Here is a 13,414-nt window from a genome sequence, read left to right on the forward strand (position 1 = left end):
ATAGAATAGAATAGACTTACATGGCTAGTACCAAAAAAAACCCACCCCAAAACTAGCAGGCAAAACAGAAAACAATAAGACTCATGGCTAAGAGCTGGAAAGTTGAAGAAAGAGAAAGAGGAGCTTTCTTCAAGACCAAACCTTATCAGCATATAAAACCAGAATTGTGAAATGAACGACAGATAGCAAATGCTGCCTCTGCAAAGAAGCTGAAGAAAGAATAGGAAGAATAAGAATAAAAATAATTTAATTTCTATACCGCCCTTCTCCCGAAGGACTCAGGAAACAGTGGATCACTTAGCTGGTGCAAGAAGATTGCACAGACTGACAACAAACAGCATGACGAAGTATCAACAATTTGAATATCTGCAAGAAATTCCATTTGCCTACAGGCAAGACCTGATGGGCTACAAACTAGACAAAATAATGAATGAATGAAGAAGCTAAAGTGCTCTGGGACTTTAGAATTCAAATAGATTGGCATCTACCATTTAACATTCCATGCTTAACAGTTGTCGATAAGAAAAATGTTTATTATTTATTTAGCATACGGCAATAAGAAAGACAAAAAAAAGTCTGGAAAGTGGACATTGCAGTACTTGGAGATAGCAGAAGAGAAGAGAAAAAACTGGAGAAAATCGCAAAATGCAGAAACCTTCAAATAGAAGTAGAACGACTGTGGCAAAAGAAAGCAAAGGTAGTACCAATAATAATAATAGGTGCCTTGGGTACAATCCCAAAACATCTGGAGCACCACTTGAACACCATCGGCATTGACAAAATCGCCATCAGTCAATTGCAAAAGGCAGCTGTATTTGGAAGAGCTTTCACCTGTCACGATACCTTTAATATTTTTAAACAACACCCTCCTATCCCAGATCCTTGGGAAGGACTAAATAGGTGGATAAAAATGCCAAATCCAGTCTAAACGTCTATTGACTTTGCAACCAACCATAATAGGAAAAACATTTCTCACAGTTATAAAATATTCATCAAGAACATATTGGTTGTTTTTGTGTAGACTTTACCATCAGTACAGTCCACACTGTACTGCTTAGATACAGTGTGTGGGTTTTAAGTTTATGGGGGCGGGGGGGGGAAGCAGCTCCAGCATTTGTGGCTACAACCTGCATCTCTCTTTACTGACCTAGACAATATAAAGAGATGCTGCAAGATGCAACAGTCAGCTCTTACGTACCCGAATACTTATTTTCCACAATACTGCAGTATTTGTTTCTAAGATGAAACAAGGATAAGAATTTAACAGGAAACATCCGTGGCTTATTTTTGTGGCTTGTGTATTTGAGAACACAGGAGAGAGGACAAGAAATCATTGTTCAGCAAAACCTGGGTTTCCGCCCCGGAAAATTTATGACCCCACTTTGAAAAGGCCTTTGGAATAATAGATGAGTAGTACCAGACTTTTCTTTTTCTTTGCAAAGAGCAATCTCCTTTTTTCCCCCTCATGTATATATATATATTTGTGGTAGGTAGAAAAGGGATATTTGGTTCAGCCTTTTCTGCACTGGCAACATGCCATCCAGTTGCTGCTGTTACATTTCTCTCTCACACAAGAGAATTAAGTGTACCGGTCCCTCTATTCTTAGCAAGCATTTCACTTGTGTTCTGCTCTTGGTTACTGTTAGGTGAGTTTAGAGAGACGTGGGTGAGCATGTGCCTATAATTTTGTGCTCCTGTTGTTTTTTTATTATTCACATTTATATCCCGCCCTTCTCCGAAGACTCATGGCGGCTTACATTGTGTAAGGCAATAGTCTCATCCTATTTGTATATTTATATACAAAGTCAACTTATTGCCCCCCCAACAATCTGGGTCCTCATTTTACCTACCTTATAAAGGATGGAAGGCTGAGTCAACCTTGGGCCTGGTGGGACTTGAGCCTGCAGTAATTGCAAGCAGCTGTGTTTAATAACAGGCTTCTTACAGCCTGAGCCACACCGCGGCCCAGGCTACACCCTGTTGATTGGAAAGCCTTGACTCTGCCATCCAGTGTTCTCCTTCGCTCACTAAACCGGGTACTTCTCTCAAACAGAAACTAGACCAAAAATAATGCCCAGTGTACAGGTAACTTTTGCTTTCTAGGACTGAGGACCTTCTGCTAAACAAGGAACTGCTGACATTCTTGTTTTTGCCACATTTTTTTTGCAAGATTCAGTCCCGTACTAAGCAACAAACATTCACATCCCCAAGGAGATTTTTTTTTTTTTTTACAAAGTGGACACCTTGAAAGATAGTAAGATATTTTAAGCATATTTTGTAAGGTCGCTCTTAATATTGAGAAACTTTGGAAGAATACATAAAAGAGATTTAAGTGTGCAAAGACTTTATTTTAAAAGATAAAAGATTGCGGCACTAGAAAAAGGGTGATTTAGAGTAGTACTGTAACAGAACTTACCTTGTGAAAGAGGTGAGCTGGTCGTAATGGAGATACAAGTCACTGAAGTGTGTTGTTTGTTGGCAAATCTAACATTGTAATGTTAAAAAGAAAATCAGCTGTAGACAATTGTTGAAAAAAGAAGGAAAAAGAAGAGGGACACAAAAGTGGTAAATTGCTTCTAGCTATGTTAACTTGACAATATCAAATTAAACCCTGTAGGAGGTGCTGTTGGTTTACAAATGTGCACAAGCATCTGGGATTAGAATTTGCTTAAACAGTGCAAACATAGCCCTCTGGTTCCTAGCCACAAGATGAAAGTGGTGCATGGTGCATTTTTTTAGCAGATCTCTACCCACAGAACGCTCGCTCATGGGAAAACAGAACAACTGCAGTAATAACTTTCTGTGCCTAACTTTAAAAAAAAAAGTCCATGATAGCATCTCCTAAATATACAAATCTGAGACCAAAGAATGTTCCACAAACTGGTCTTTTTTTTTTCTGCAGAGAAAAATGGCTAGATGGTTCTTGCTTCAGTCTAAGGCTTGGGATTATGTGTTGTTGGGATTATGTATCGAGATCCAGATATGTTCAACCCACCCATCCCCAAAGATACAATTCCTAGACATGTTTTGTTTTCTTTATTTCAAGCATGATTGTCTTCGTTGACCCAATTTTCTGAATTAGGAGAAACATTGCACTCTGTACATACAGGTTAGATTCACAAGGCTAACACTGAAGTCTTCTAAAGCTGGCTGAGGGACTCTGGGAGTTGAAGTTCACAAGTCTTAAAGGGACCAAGATTGGAGAGCCCTGTTCTAAAGCAACTTCCCCCAGTTCCCAATTTGAGGCCTAGTTGAAGATGTTTGGGAACTCCAGCATCTCCCTAACCTGGAGGTACTCAGAACAGAAATGCTACTGCACATCTAAAAGGCACAAGGTTGGAAAATTTCCCCAGGATATATTTGCCAAACCTTCTGACTGAACATACTACGTGTACTTCTAGAAAGCATTTTGGGCTTCTAGTGAAACTAGGGTCTTGTGCATCTTGATAGGTTGATACCATTTGGTTACTCTGGAACAAGGTTCTTGAGATACTGTGCCTTGTTAGGGACCAGAAATGAGATAACTTGAATGTACTTTGGTTGGGGGGGGGGCGAGGGCATTTAAAGTTTTAGTCCCCAAACTTTAGTCAAAGCATCTTGACTCTTTGAATCCTGCATAACTGCTTAAACCAGCTTCATGCCATTTATTTATTAAACTTCTATGCTGCCTGTCTTGTCATGGGCAACTCAAGGCAGTTTCCAAGCCATGACTGCTGGTAATTGCATTTTAGGCCGTCATGGTTATTTCTTGGCTGGCCATGCCAGGAACTTGAAGAAGTATTTGCAGTGCAAATCAGGGAGCTCACATTTAGACACCTGCTGTTTTTCTTTTACCTATAAAACATTCAAAGTAATTATCACTCTCTTGGAGGGTGACCTTGACCACTGTGCTTCAGCCAACAATCCCTGTTCTCACACTTAATGGAAAGGCAGGGAAATAATTCCTGGCTCTTCTGTGCTGTGTGTGTGTGTTATTTGCTGAAGGATGAGAGGGTGTTTTGTTTTTCCTTCTGCATCTTTCCAAACCAGATTCCACAGTCAGCCAAACCGGAGTCTCAAGAACACCTCTTTGTTCCCAGGTATTTCAAGAGGAGGCTGCCTTTTGCAGACTAGATATTAACCGATTTTAGAGCGGGTGCTGGAGGCAGAAAGGGTGCCTACCGTTTAATTCTCCATAGAGCCTGGCAATGGAGGAGGGATTCAGCCGACAGCGCCAGAATTTAGATGGTAAAGGAGAATAAATTATTACTAATTGAAAGGTGAATAAACAGGTGACTTTTCAGCTCAGGCTCCCTCTTGGATCGTTGCAATAAATATCCCCGAAGGAAACTCTCTATTTATGTTGTCATTGATTAATGCTCGCTACCTCATTTGATTTCGATTTAGAACGATTTGATTCTAATTTAATTAGCATGTAATTTGGATGTACATAATTACTGTAATTATGACATTCAGGTAAGGCAGCTTTAGGCTGAAAGGCAAATTTATTTTTTTTTATTTTTTAAAAAAAAATAATATATCTTTCGTCCCGCTCTCCCCGCAGCAAAAACCCTATTTTGTAAGTAGGTAGGACGGACGGACAAGGACTTTGCAGCCCTGCTCTCCAAAGTATGTAATTAACACATCTCGGAAACAGGCAGCTCCGGGATGATGGGCTTTAAAGCGCGGCGAGCGGAGCCCGAATTCGCTCGAGGTGCGCCCGCCGGTGGAGGCGGAGTCTCTGTTGGGTGTGGATTGGAACTGCTCCGGGTTGCTTTCACAGATGGCCGCCCCGCAAGGCGCAGCTCCCGCCGCTCTTCCCCTCGTGGGAACGCGTGTGTGTGAGTGCGTGTGCGTGCTAAGTTCTACGGGTAATGCTGGCTGGGTTTAGGAGAGGGGCTCCCCAGCAGAGGTCCGCTCCGATCTTCCTTAAGTGGGAGAGGTTTAGAAAGTGAGTTTTTGCTCGGGGAGGCGGTGGGAGGGAGCCGCTCCTCAGTTTAAAAAGGAGGTAAGCGCGGCGTTGTCTCTTTCTTAAAACGATCCTCGATGCTTGTAGGCGGAGAAGAGGATTAGCAGGGAGAGGAGGGGGGGGATTGGGTTTTAATAACCGGCACGAGTGTGTAGTCTTTCCTACAGATGACCCGATCTCCTGACAAGCGATTGGCCGGGTTCCCCCCCCCCAAAAAAAGAAATCTCCATCCCATCTTCTCTTCCGCGACTTCCCCGCGACTTCTGCTGCTGGGGCACCACAGGTGCGCCTGAAGGAACCCAAAAACGTGTCCCCCCCCCCGTTTTATCGAAAAGCTAAACACGGAGACTTTCTCCGGCTCCGATTCCAAACTCTGGATTGTTGACCCGTCAGTGGAAACTTGGAGGCGCGCTTCCTAGGTAGAAGACCTGAAATGGGCAGGGTTTTTTTGTGTGCATTGTGTGTTTTTAAGCAAGGAAAACAAACCTGGTTCGGGTTACAAAAAGGACCTCTTAATTATTTTCATTTCTTTCTCCCCTTCCCTTTTAATTGGATCCGGCCCAACTCGACCTGCGTTTTTGGTAAAGAGAGGCTTGCACCTTTACCTGTGTAAACTCCTATAGTAGTAATTGTACCTGTGGCATGTCAGAAGATCCAGCGCTTGCTTTGGAAAACACTAGTTTCGCTGGAACGCCTCTCAGGATCGAATATCGCTCTATATAGCTCCCAATTCAGGGAGGTAAAGGAATTATAATAGCTTGACATAAATATATATTTTAAAAATCAGCGGGCGGGGCAAGGGTGGAGAGAATAAAGGATGAAAACGCCCTCCAAGGCTTAGTAGTTCCTAACGAATTCTATAAACAAATTGTCGTCTGGAAAAAGCGTATCTATCTTCGCTGCTTCACTTCAGATTTCAAGGCGCTGATCTAACTTGTCTTTTTAAAATAAAAAAAAAGATTTATATCTTAATTCTTATCGGAATAGGGAAGTGTTGCTTTCGGGACGAGATTTGCTCTAGATGGCGCCAAAGAGTCGGAAATTACAAACCCCCCCCCCCCGTCCTTTCCTCCCCAATGACTCAGAAGTGACTGTCAAACATAAAAGCAAATCAGAGTTTGCGGGGGAGAAGAGAATTTAATATGTTAAGAATGTTATTCCTTAAGAAAATTTGTAGCTAAATTATTCTCACTTAAAATAAACACTTAGTCTACCAATTACTCAAATAGGCCGGATTTTCCGTGGCGTTCTTCCCTTCATCTGCATTTATGGAACATAGCGAAGTATATAGCTGGGGTAAAAAATACTGCGAGCGGCTGCAGATAAAATAGAAGCCTCCACGTGCGGATTTCTTTTTTTCTTTTTTTTTTTAAAAGGAGGGAAATTTGATCAGTTGCCTCGGTTATCCAAGCTGTACTATTTACAACTTCCTAAGGCGGGAAGAGGAAGGGGGGGAAAAAAACAACCCTAAAGATAGAGAAATAGCGGGTTTAAAGAAGGGGGCAGAGTTTCCCCGCTTTCAGGTCCTTTTATCGCTCGTCAGATACTGTGTGGGAGCCTCCCTTCGCCGGCCTCTTGATGTGTCTCTTAACTTCCCCTCACCGGAAGGAAGAATACCCGATCTCCATAAAATGGCCAGAAATCGTTTGCTTTGCCATCTTCTTATATGGGACGCAATGCATTATTGTCCGGCTGAAAAGAGAGGCGGGCTAAGGGGTTTGGCAAAGCCTGTCTCCTTCACCCTCAATGGTGTACCTGCACTTTCCCGCGCATTTTTCTGGATTTCCGAGTTTAAGCTCGGGTTGGGGGTGGGAGAGCCCCGCTCAGACAAGCTCTCCTCGTCCAGGATCCCTTCCGGGCGGCCCAGCTTCTCCTTCATTATGCATTCAAAAGCTGCCACTTCAGCCTGCCCCGGGGATCGCCTTGGAGGATTGTTTGACGCTTTTCCCTTTGCCCTCCGTGGCTCGGCCGGCCCCGAAGCCGAGAGGCGCGAAGCGTTCACATTGCCCTCTCTTCCTTTCTGGGGGAGTCTGTCGATGATGGACGATTTCTGACCCCCGGGGAGGGGGAAATGGCGAGGGGGGGGGTCCTTGATCACCGAGCTGAGAACTTGTAACCCTGTCAAAAACTGGACCTCAACGAAAGGGCCTCTGATCTGGTTTATTAGGGACTGGGAAACAAAGCTGACTCCTGCCCAAGGCCCAGTGAGAAGGAACGCATTCCTTAGAAAGCCCACAATGACCGCCCCGACCGAGAGAGGCGGGCGGGGGGGGGAGAGAGAGAGGAGCCGCATCCTGTCGCTGGCCCAGCTCTGCTCTCTTCGACCTCTGCTTCTCCCACCCAGCCTCACCTCCCCACGCCCGAAGACACCGTCTCTTTCCTCCCTCAGATCCAGAGCAAAAAGGCTCCAAAGAAACAAACGCTGTGGCTAAGGGAAGCGGGGAAAGGTTAGGGAAAGAAATGGACGTTCACGAACTTCACACCCATTAGGTCGTCTTCTGCAAGTTTAGGCTTACGACCGAATCCCGAACCAGCGGATCAGACGGGCGGGCCAGCCGGGGAGGAGAGAAAGATTGCTCGCGCCTTTCGCCTTCACCAGATTAAAGAGGAAATAATGAAAGAGAGAGAGAGAGAATAGCCACCAACGCATAAATCAAAACTGTCTTTCGATTCCCCTAAATATTCCCCTTCCCAAATTCGGTTACGCCGTTTTTACCAAGCTTTGGGAAATATGTTAGTTCCCTTCCTACTGTATTTTTAGCACAATAACGACGGAAAACTCAGTGCGAGTTTTCTGCCCGGGAGATGTAACAGATGTTTTTTATTCAGAGCCTCCTGGCAGCCTGGTTCTTCTTCCTGATTGCCAAGAAGAAAGAAATATATGTCAGCCTACACATACACAGAAGTGTCCGAGCTTTCCCTCTGTGTGTGTGTGTAAATTTCCATAACCAAATGGACAGAAAAGCCAAGAGTATACTTTAGCCTTTCATTCTGAAATGTTCAATTTAAATTTTCTTTCAATTTTTCCCCCTTCCATTCGTTTCTCTCCCTCTTTAAAGTAGCGCAATTAAGGAGACGATTGGAACGATTTTCCTCTTTTAGAAATACACGGTGGCTTTTAAGTTGGTGGTCAGAAGACAAAGGGAGTGAAAATAATTTTCATTTCAATAATTGCCTTCTGGTCAATTTAACTGTGCCTTATTTTGAAAGAGGCTGTCTAAATGAGATTCCTGTCCCAAATGTGTTCCCAGGCCTTATCCCAGCCTTTAATTATTCCTGAGGTCCCCCCACCCTTTCCTTCAGAATAAGACGCTGCACTGCGTAATCACAAAGAAGTCAGAGAGCATCCTCGAACCTTTTCAACGGCAGAGCCACTGATATTCAAATAACATGCAAGGGGCATTTGACTGCAGGGGGACATAAGCATTTCCAAACCACGATTTGCATAGATCAACTATCTTTTGAAAAGAAAAAGAGCAGTTGTCCTCCATAACATTAAAAAAAGAGAGAGAGAGAGAGGCTCAGTTATCAAATCAAGTGCTGAATTTGGAAGGCTTTTAAAACGATTACGTTTTATCTCGCCTTGCCCTTTACCGTTTGACATGCAAATTTGGCGCAGTTCATTTCAACAATTAAAAGGATCTTCCAGGGAAGCTTTGTCACTGAGAACATTCTGAGGGGTTTTCCCCGTGGACCAGCTGAGATAAAGTTGGCCAGAACAAATGATGTCTAGGAGATTAATTAGATATTTGATAAGACATGAATCTCTAATAAGGGAATACAAGGCACAGGGGGCTGCTATGTGCTCCAAGTCAAAATTAATAACATTTAACAAGATTTTCATTTAGGCATGAAATGTCTCTTGCGATTTATTCCCCGTGGGATTGCCTTCTGTAACCTGAGCCACCTCGCTGTAAGATTTCACATGCTAGTTTTAATAAAATGTTTGCTCGGCCCACGTTTATCATTTCAAAATCTTTCCTACGGGCGCTCAGTCTTATGGAAATGGCCTTTGATATCCGGGATGAGTTTTAGAGGTTTTGCCAATTGCTTTAGCAAGTTGCGCTCCATATATGGCTCAGATCAGTGGGGCTTGGGAATTGATTTAAAAGGGGTTCGATCCCATTTTTCCCCTATAAGGTGATGGAAAATTGACTTAATTAAAATTTTGGCACCCATCATTTAGACTTCTTAAATGAAGTTTGATCTTTAGTATGAACTGCGCACAGTATTTTAATTCACCTTTAATATATTTAAATCACAATCACAAGCATGTTTATTCAGAATAAGTTGTACTGATTGGAATGGGATTTATTTCCTAAATCTGTATAACATTGCAACTATTGCTTTAATCCCCTCAGTGCAATATCTATGACGAGGGGGTCACTTTTCAATAAAAGAGAATAAACGTCGGGATTGTCTAGGGGAAAATGAAACCCCAGAGCGCATTGTTCAGAATCCTTTAATAATACCAAAGTGAAAATATGTCAAGATTTTTTTTCCAATACAGATAAACGCATTAAATCTCTTTAAACAACCTTAAATTACTGGTGCGAGTGAAATGTTAAACTCAACATTTTAAATATATTTTACATATATACTGACCTCCACAAAGTGCATCAGAAATAATAATTAGAAAAAAGAATTCCTCTGAGTTTCAGGAATTCACCCCTTCCCCCCAAATCAGAACTGACATTTACAAGGGGGAAAAAGAGAACACAATGGGGGGGGAGTGTTTTGGGATCCTACTTATACATAGCTTTGATGAATCACAAGAGATAAACCGTCTCCGGGTATTTTCCAGTTTGGTTTCTCACCTTCAGCCTTTGTATATGTGTCTGGGTGTATATACGGCGCACAGGCGCGCCACGGGAATTTTCAGATTTAAATATAAAAGCATCATTGTAGAATATTTCACCAAATAAGACTTTGCCGTTTGTCTGCAGTAAATTTAGATTTATAACTATACTATAATCACTCCAAAAGAAAAGCACCGTAGTCCCGGGTGGCGAGTTCCGTTTTTCTGCGGTTGTTCGTGGGGAGTCTTGTTATTTTTTGGGGGGGGAGAGAGAAAGGTGAATGCGCTGACAAGGAGGGGTTGGGAGAGAGGACAAAAATAATAATAATAAATCTCCGGCCGCTTGTATTGCTCTTCGCCAGGAAGATGAAGCTCGTTGTTTTATTGTTTGGGGGAATGGTTGTATTGTCTCTGCCTGGAGGGCCGGGTTCAAGGTCTCTCCAAAAGTCTGGAAGTCTTAACAGCTCGCCCTCCGCGTCACCTTTGCACCCATCCCACCCCGTTTGCTTTTAAAAAAAAAAAACTCGCGGAAGAGCCGAGGCCAAGTGGCGACGCGGCCGCCGCCTTTGGCTTCTCCCCCCCCCATCCCCGCCCCGCGCGTCTCCTTTCTCTCGCACTCTAGTTGGCGGGCTCCCGTCCCGCCAAAAACTTCTCCGGCCGCCGCTCGCTCTTTTTTTTTTAATTTTTAAGAGTCATTGGGCCCCGTTGTGGAGTCTTTGCCTCGCGCCTCGTGCAGGATAAGGTCCGGCGATTCGGATCTGGGCGTCTCCAAGTTGCTGGCGTCCGTGTCGCTGTCGCTGCCCTTTTTGCCCCCGCCTCCCCCGTTGTGCGTTTTAATATGTTTGCTCAGGTGGTCGCTGCGCATGAAGCGCTTGTTGCAGACCGGGCAGGCGAAGCGCTTCTCGCCGGTGTGAGTCCGCAGGTGCCGCTGGAGTTCGTCGGAGCGCGTGAAGCGCTTGCCGCAGAAGAGCCAGTTGCAGACGAAGGGCCGCTCGCCCGTGTGCCAGCGCAGGTGCGCCTTGAGGTGCGACGTTTTGCCGTAGACCTTCCCGCAGCCGGGGATGTGGCAACTGTGCAGCCCTTTGCGCCTCAAACTCGCGCCCGCCGGACCCAAACGCTCGGCTTCCTGGCAGTTGGGGCAATCGCAAGTGGCCCGGCCCGAATAACGCCGGGCGGAGCGCGCGGAGCTTCCTCCAGCCGCCGCCGCGGCCGCTGCTCCCGAGATCATGGCGCTGGCCGCGGCCACGGCGGCGCTGGAGTCCGTGTAGGAAGGGAGCACGGGCTTGAATCCCTCCTGGGTTAGCAGGTGCTGGCTGGTGGAGAGCAGGTGCGAGGCAGCCGTGGAGCCCAGGCCGGTGGAGCTGAAGGCCGAATGGGTGAGGGAGCTGAAGTCGGCCGGGTTATAGGTGCCCAACTGGGAGTGAAGGGAGGCCTGGGGGGCGCCCGAGTGCAGCGAGCTCTGCAAGCCTCCGGCTGGGTTTTGCACCTCCAGCCACGAACTCGGGTTGGTATGCACGTCCCACCACGACGAGGCCGCCCCGTTCGCCACTTCGCCGGCCGCCAGCGTGGAATGGAAGCCGGACTTGTACCACGATTCGTAGGGGTGCGCCATGCCCACCCGCGGATACAGGCTATCTGCCGCCGAGCTGTGCACTTTGGAGATGAAGGCCGACTGTCCGCCAGGCTCTTGCGGGGACACGCCCGTCGCCGCCGAGTTGGAAAAAAGGCCGCTGTAATCGCTGCTGAAGGCCGAAGAAGTGGGCGAGGTGGAAGCCAGGCAGAAGGCGCTGTTGGCTGTACCGCTGCCGCTGGCCAGCCCGCTGGAGCCCCGACTAGTAGCCACGGTGAAGCCGGACAGGCTGGAGCCCAGGTTGCAGCTAGAGGTGGAGCGTTTCCAAGGGTGGAAGCTGCCCTTGGCGAAGGCGCTGGACTCGGGCAAGGTAGTGAGCGGACTGGTGTTCCCGATCTTGTTGCAGGTGGCGGCCAGCATGGCCAAGGGCGTGGTTCCAAAGCGTGGCTCTTCCTGTGGGGGAGACACAAAACGAGCCCGTCAATCTCGCCCTCTAAGCCCTAAGCATCGGACACGGCCCGGCTTCTTTCACCCGCCGAGACGCTCACAGGAGGAGGCCCCGGATGCACCCAAATCAGAGGCGTCCTTGCCAAAAGTTGGGGCGCTCTTTAAAAAAAAGCAAACAAAGGGAAAACTCCAGGTTCAGTCTTGTCCCGCCTAGCTCGATCCAGACAGTCACTTGCTCCCCGGGATGGTGCTGAGCAGAAGGAGAAGGAATTTAAGAAGGAAACTCCAGAACACCCTAGGGCAGACGGAAGCGAAATGAAGAAAAACACAAGCAAACCGCAATAACTGAGTTTTTCTTAAAGAGAAGATTGAGGTTTGTCCATTTCTCGCATAATAATGGCTGACCAAACCGATCTTAAAATCAAAATCAAATATACCTTGGAGCGGGCGGCGGCGGCACTCTGCTCTCTCTAAAGACATTAAGAGAAGGCCATCTTGCTAAAAAAAAAAAAAAGGAAGCACGACGAACCGTACACGCGGTCACAGGACTTCCCTACCAGGTCGCCAGTAAATCTGAGCCTGTGACGGGGTCAATTTAAGATAATGAAAATTGGGACGGGGGGGGAGAGAGCAGTGAGTACCAGGACAAATTAAAGCAGCGAATAAAGAGGGTCGTAAGCTGAAACGGGAATTCAAAGAAGCCCTCAAGGAGATGATTGGCTTTCTTTTATCATACAGTTTATATAACCGCGTCTCCTAATTGCAACTACGAACTGTTTCCTGCTGGATCAACACTGTGGGTCAAAAATGGGGGAGGGGTGGAGACGACAACGAAAATCGACCTCCGTGAGTATAAGAAGCGTCCCCTGACTTACCCCAAGGATAGACGTAGCCATAGCCAAGTCGCTTGGCTGGATGAGCGGATCGGAAGGAGGGCTCTGCCTTGAAGGGAGGCTGGCGAGTGTGCGCGACGTCCTCCCAGCTTCCCGCTGTACTCCAGTGCACTAAGTACACTCCTGTCTCTGGACCGCTAAACTCAGCCTAAGTGCAGAGAGCGCCTGCTTTGAAGTACCGCTGGCTGGGACTCTTACCCAATGAGGGAGGAGAAAGGACAAGCAGGAGTTGCCCTGCAGCCAATCAGAAACTTGAGATGCAAGAACCAGGGCTCTGAGCGCGTGCCAGTCAAAGCCGTGCCGGTGGGGGGGGGGTTACTAGTGTTCTTTAGTCTTTTAAAAGCATTATACTGCAATTAACTCTTTTTAAAAAAATAAATAATGCCTAGGTTGAAATACCGCTAAGGTCATAACAGGAACGAACAATAGGGATGCTACTTCTGCTTTCGTGTTGATTTCTACGATGGGAGCACAAAGGGCAGGGTATAATGGCAAAACGCAGCCGGAATTGTTGTAGTTCAGATTATTTCTCTCCCCCCCCCCACCCCGCTCCCCGCTTTCGTTTCTCCCCCTTATCCCGAATTAATTCTCATTAATTCTCCATTCATTAAAATAAACTAAAAGAATAATCATTCACCGTATAAAGCCTTTTTCCTTCACCTTGGTCTTGCCGCCTATAAAGGTATAGTCGCCTATAAGGCATGTGGTGCAGAACATAAAGTGATGGAACTGTTACACACAACTTTATCTCAACTACC

General features: G+C 46.2%; 1 protein-coding gene across 1 annotated transcript; it reads right to left on the bottom strand.

Moving 5' to 3' along the window:
• Window positions 1–10,431: 10,431 nt before the first annotated feature.
• On the bottom strand, window positions 10,432–11,898 carry SP9 (Sp9 transcription factor). The gene has a single exon (XM_058187462.1). The coding sequence runs from the start codon at window positions 11,734–11,736 to the stop codon at window positions 10,432–10,434; it is 1,305 nt and encodes a 434-aa protein (XP_058043445.1). The 5' UTR covers window positions 11,737–11,898.
• Between the last annotated feature and the right edge of the window lie 1,516 nt (window positions 11,899–13,414).

The sequence above is a fragment of the Ahaetulla prasina genome, chromosome 1 (assembly GCF_028640845.1).
Source record: "Ahaetulla prasina isolate Xishuangbanna chromosome 1, ASM2864084v1, whole genome shotgun sequence".
NCBI lineage: Eukaryota > Metazoa > Chordata > Lepidosauria > Squamata > Colubridae > Ahaetulla > Ahaetulla prasina.

Excerpts from the sequence above, each read along its gene's own strand:
- SP9 (XM_058187462.1), bottom strand. The coding sequence starts at position 11,736 with ATGCTGGCCGCCACCTGCAACAAGATCGGGAACACCAGTCCGCTCACT.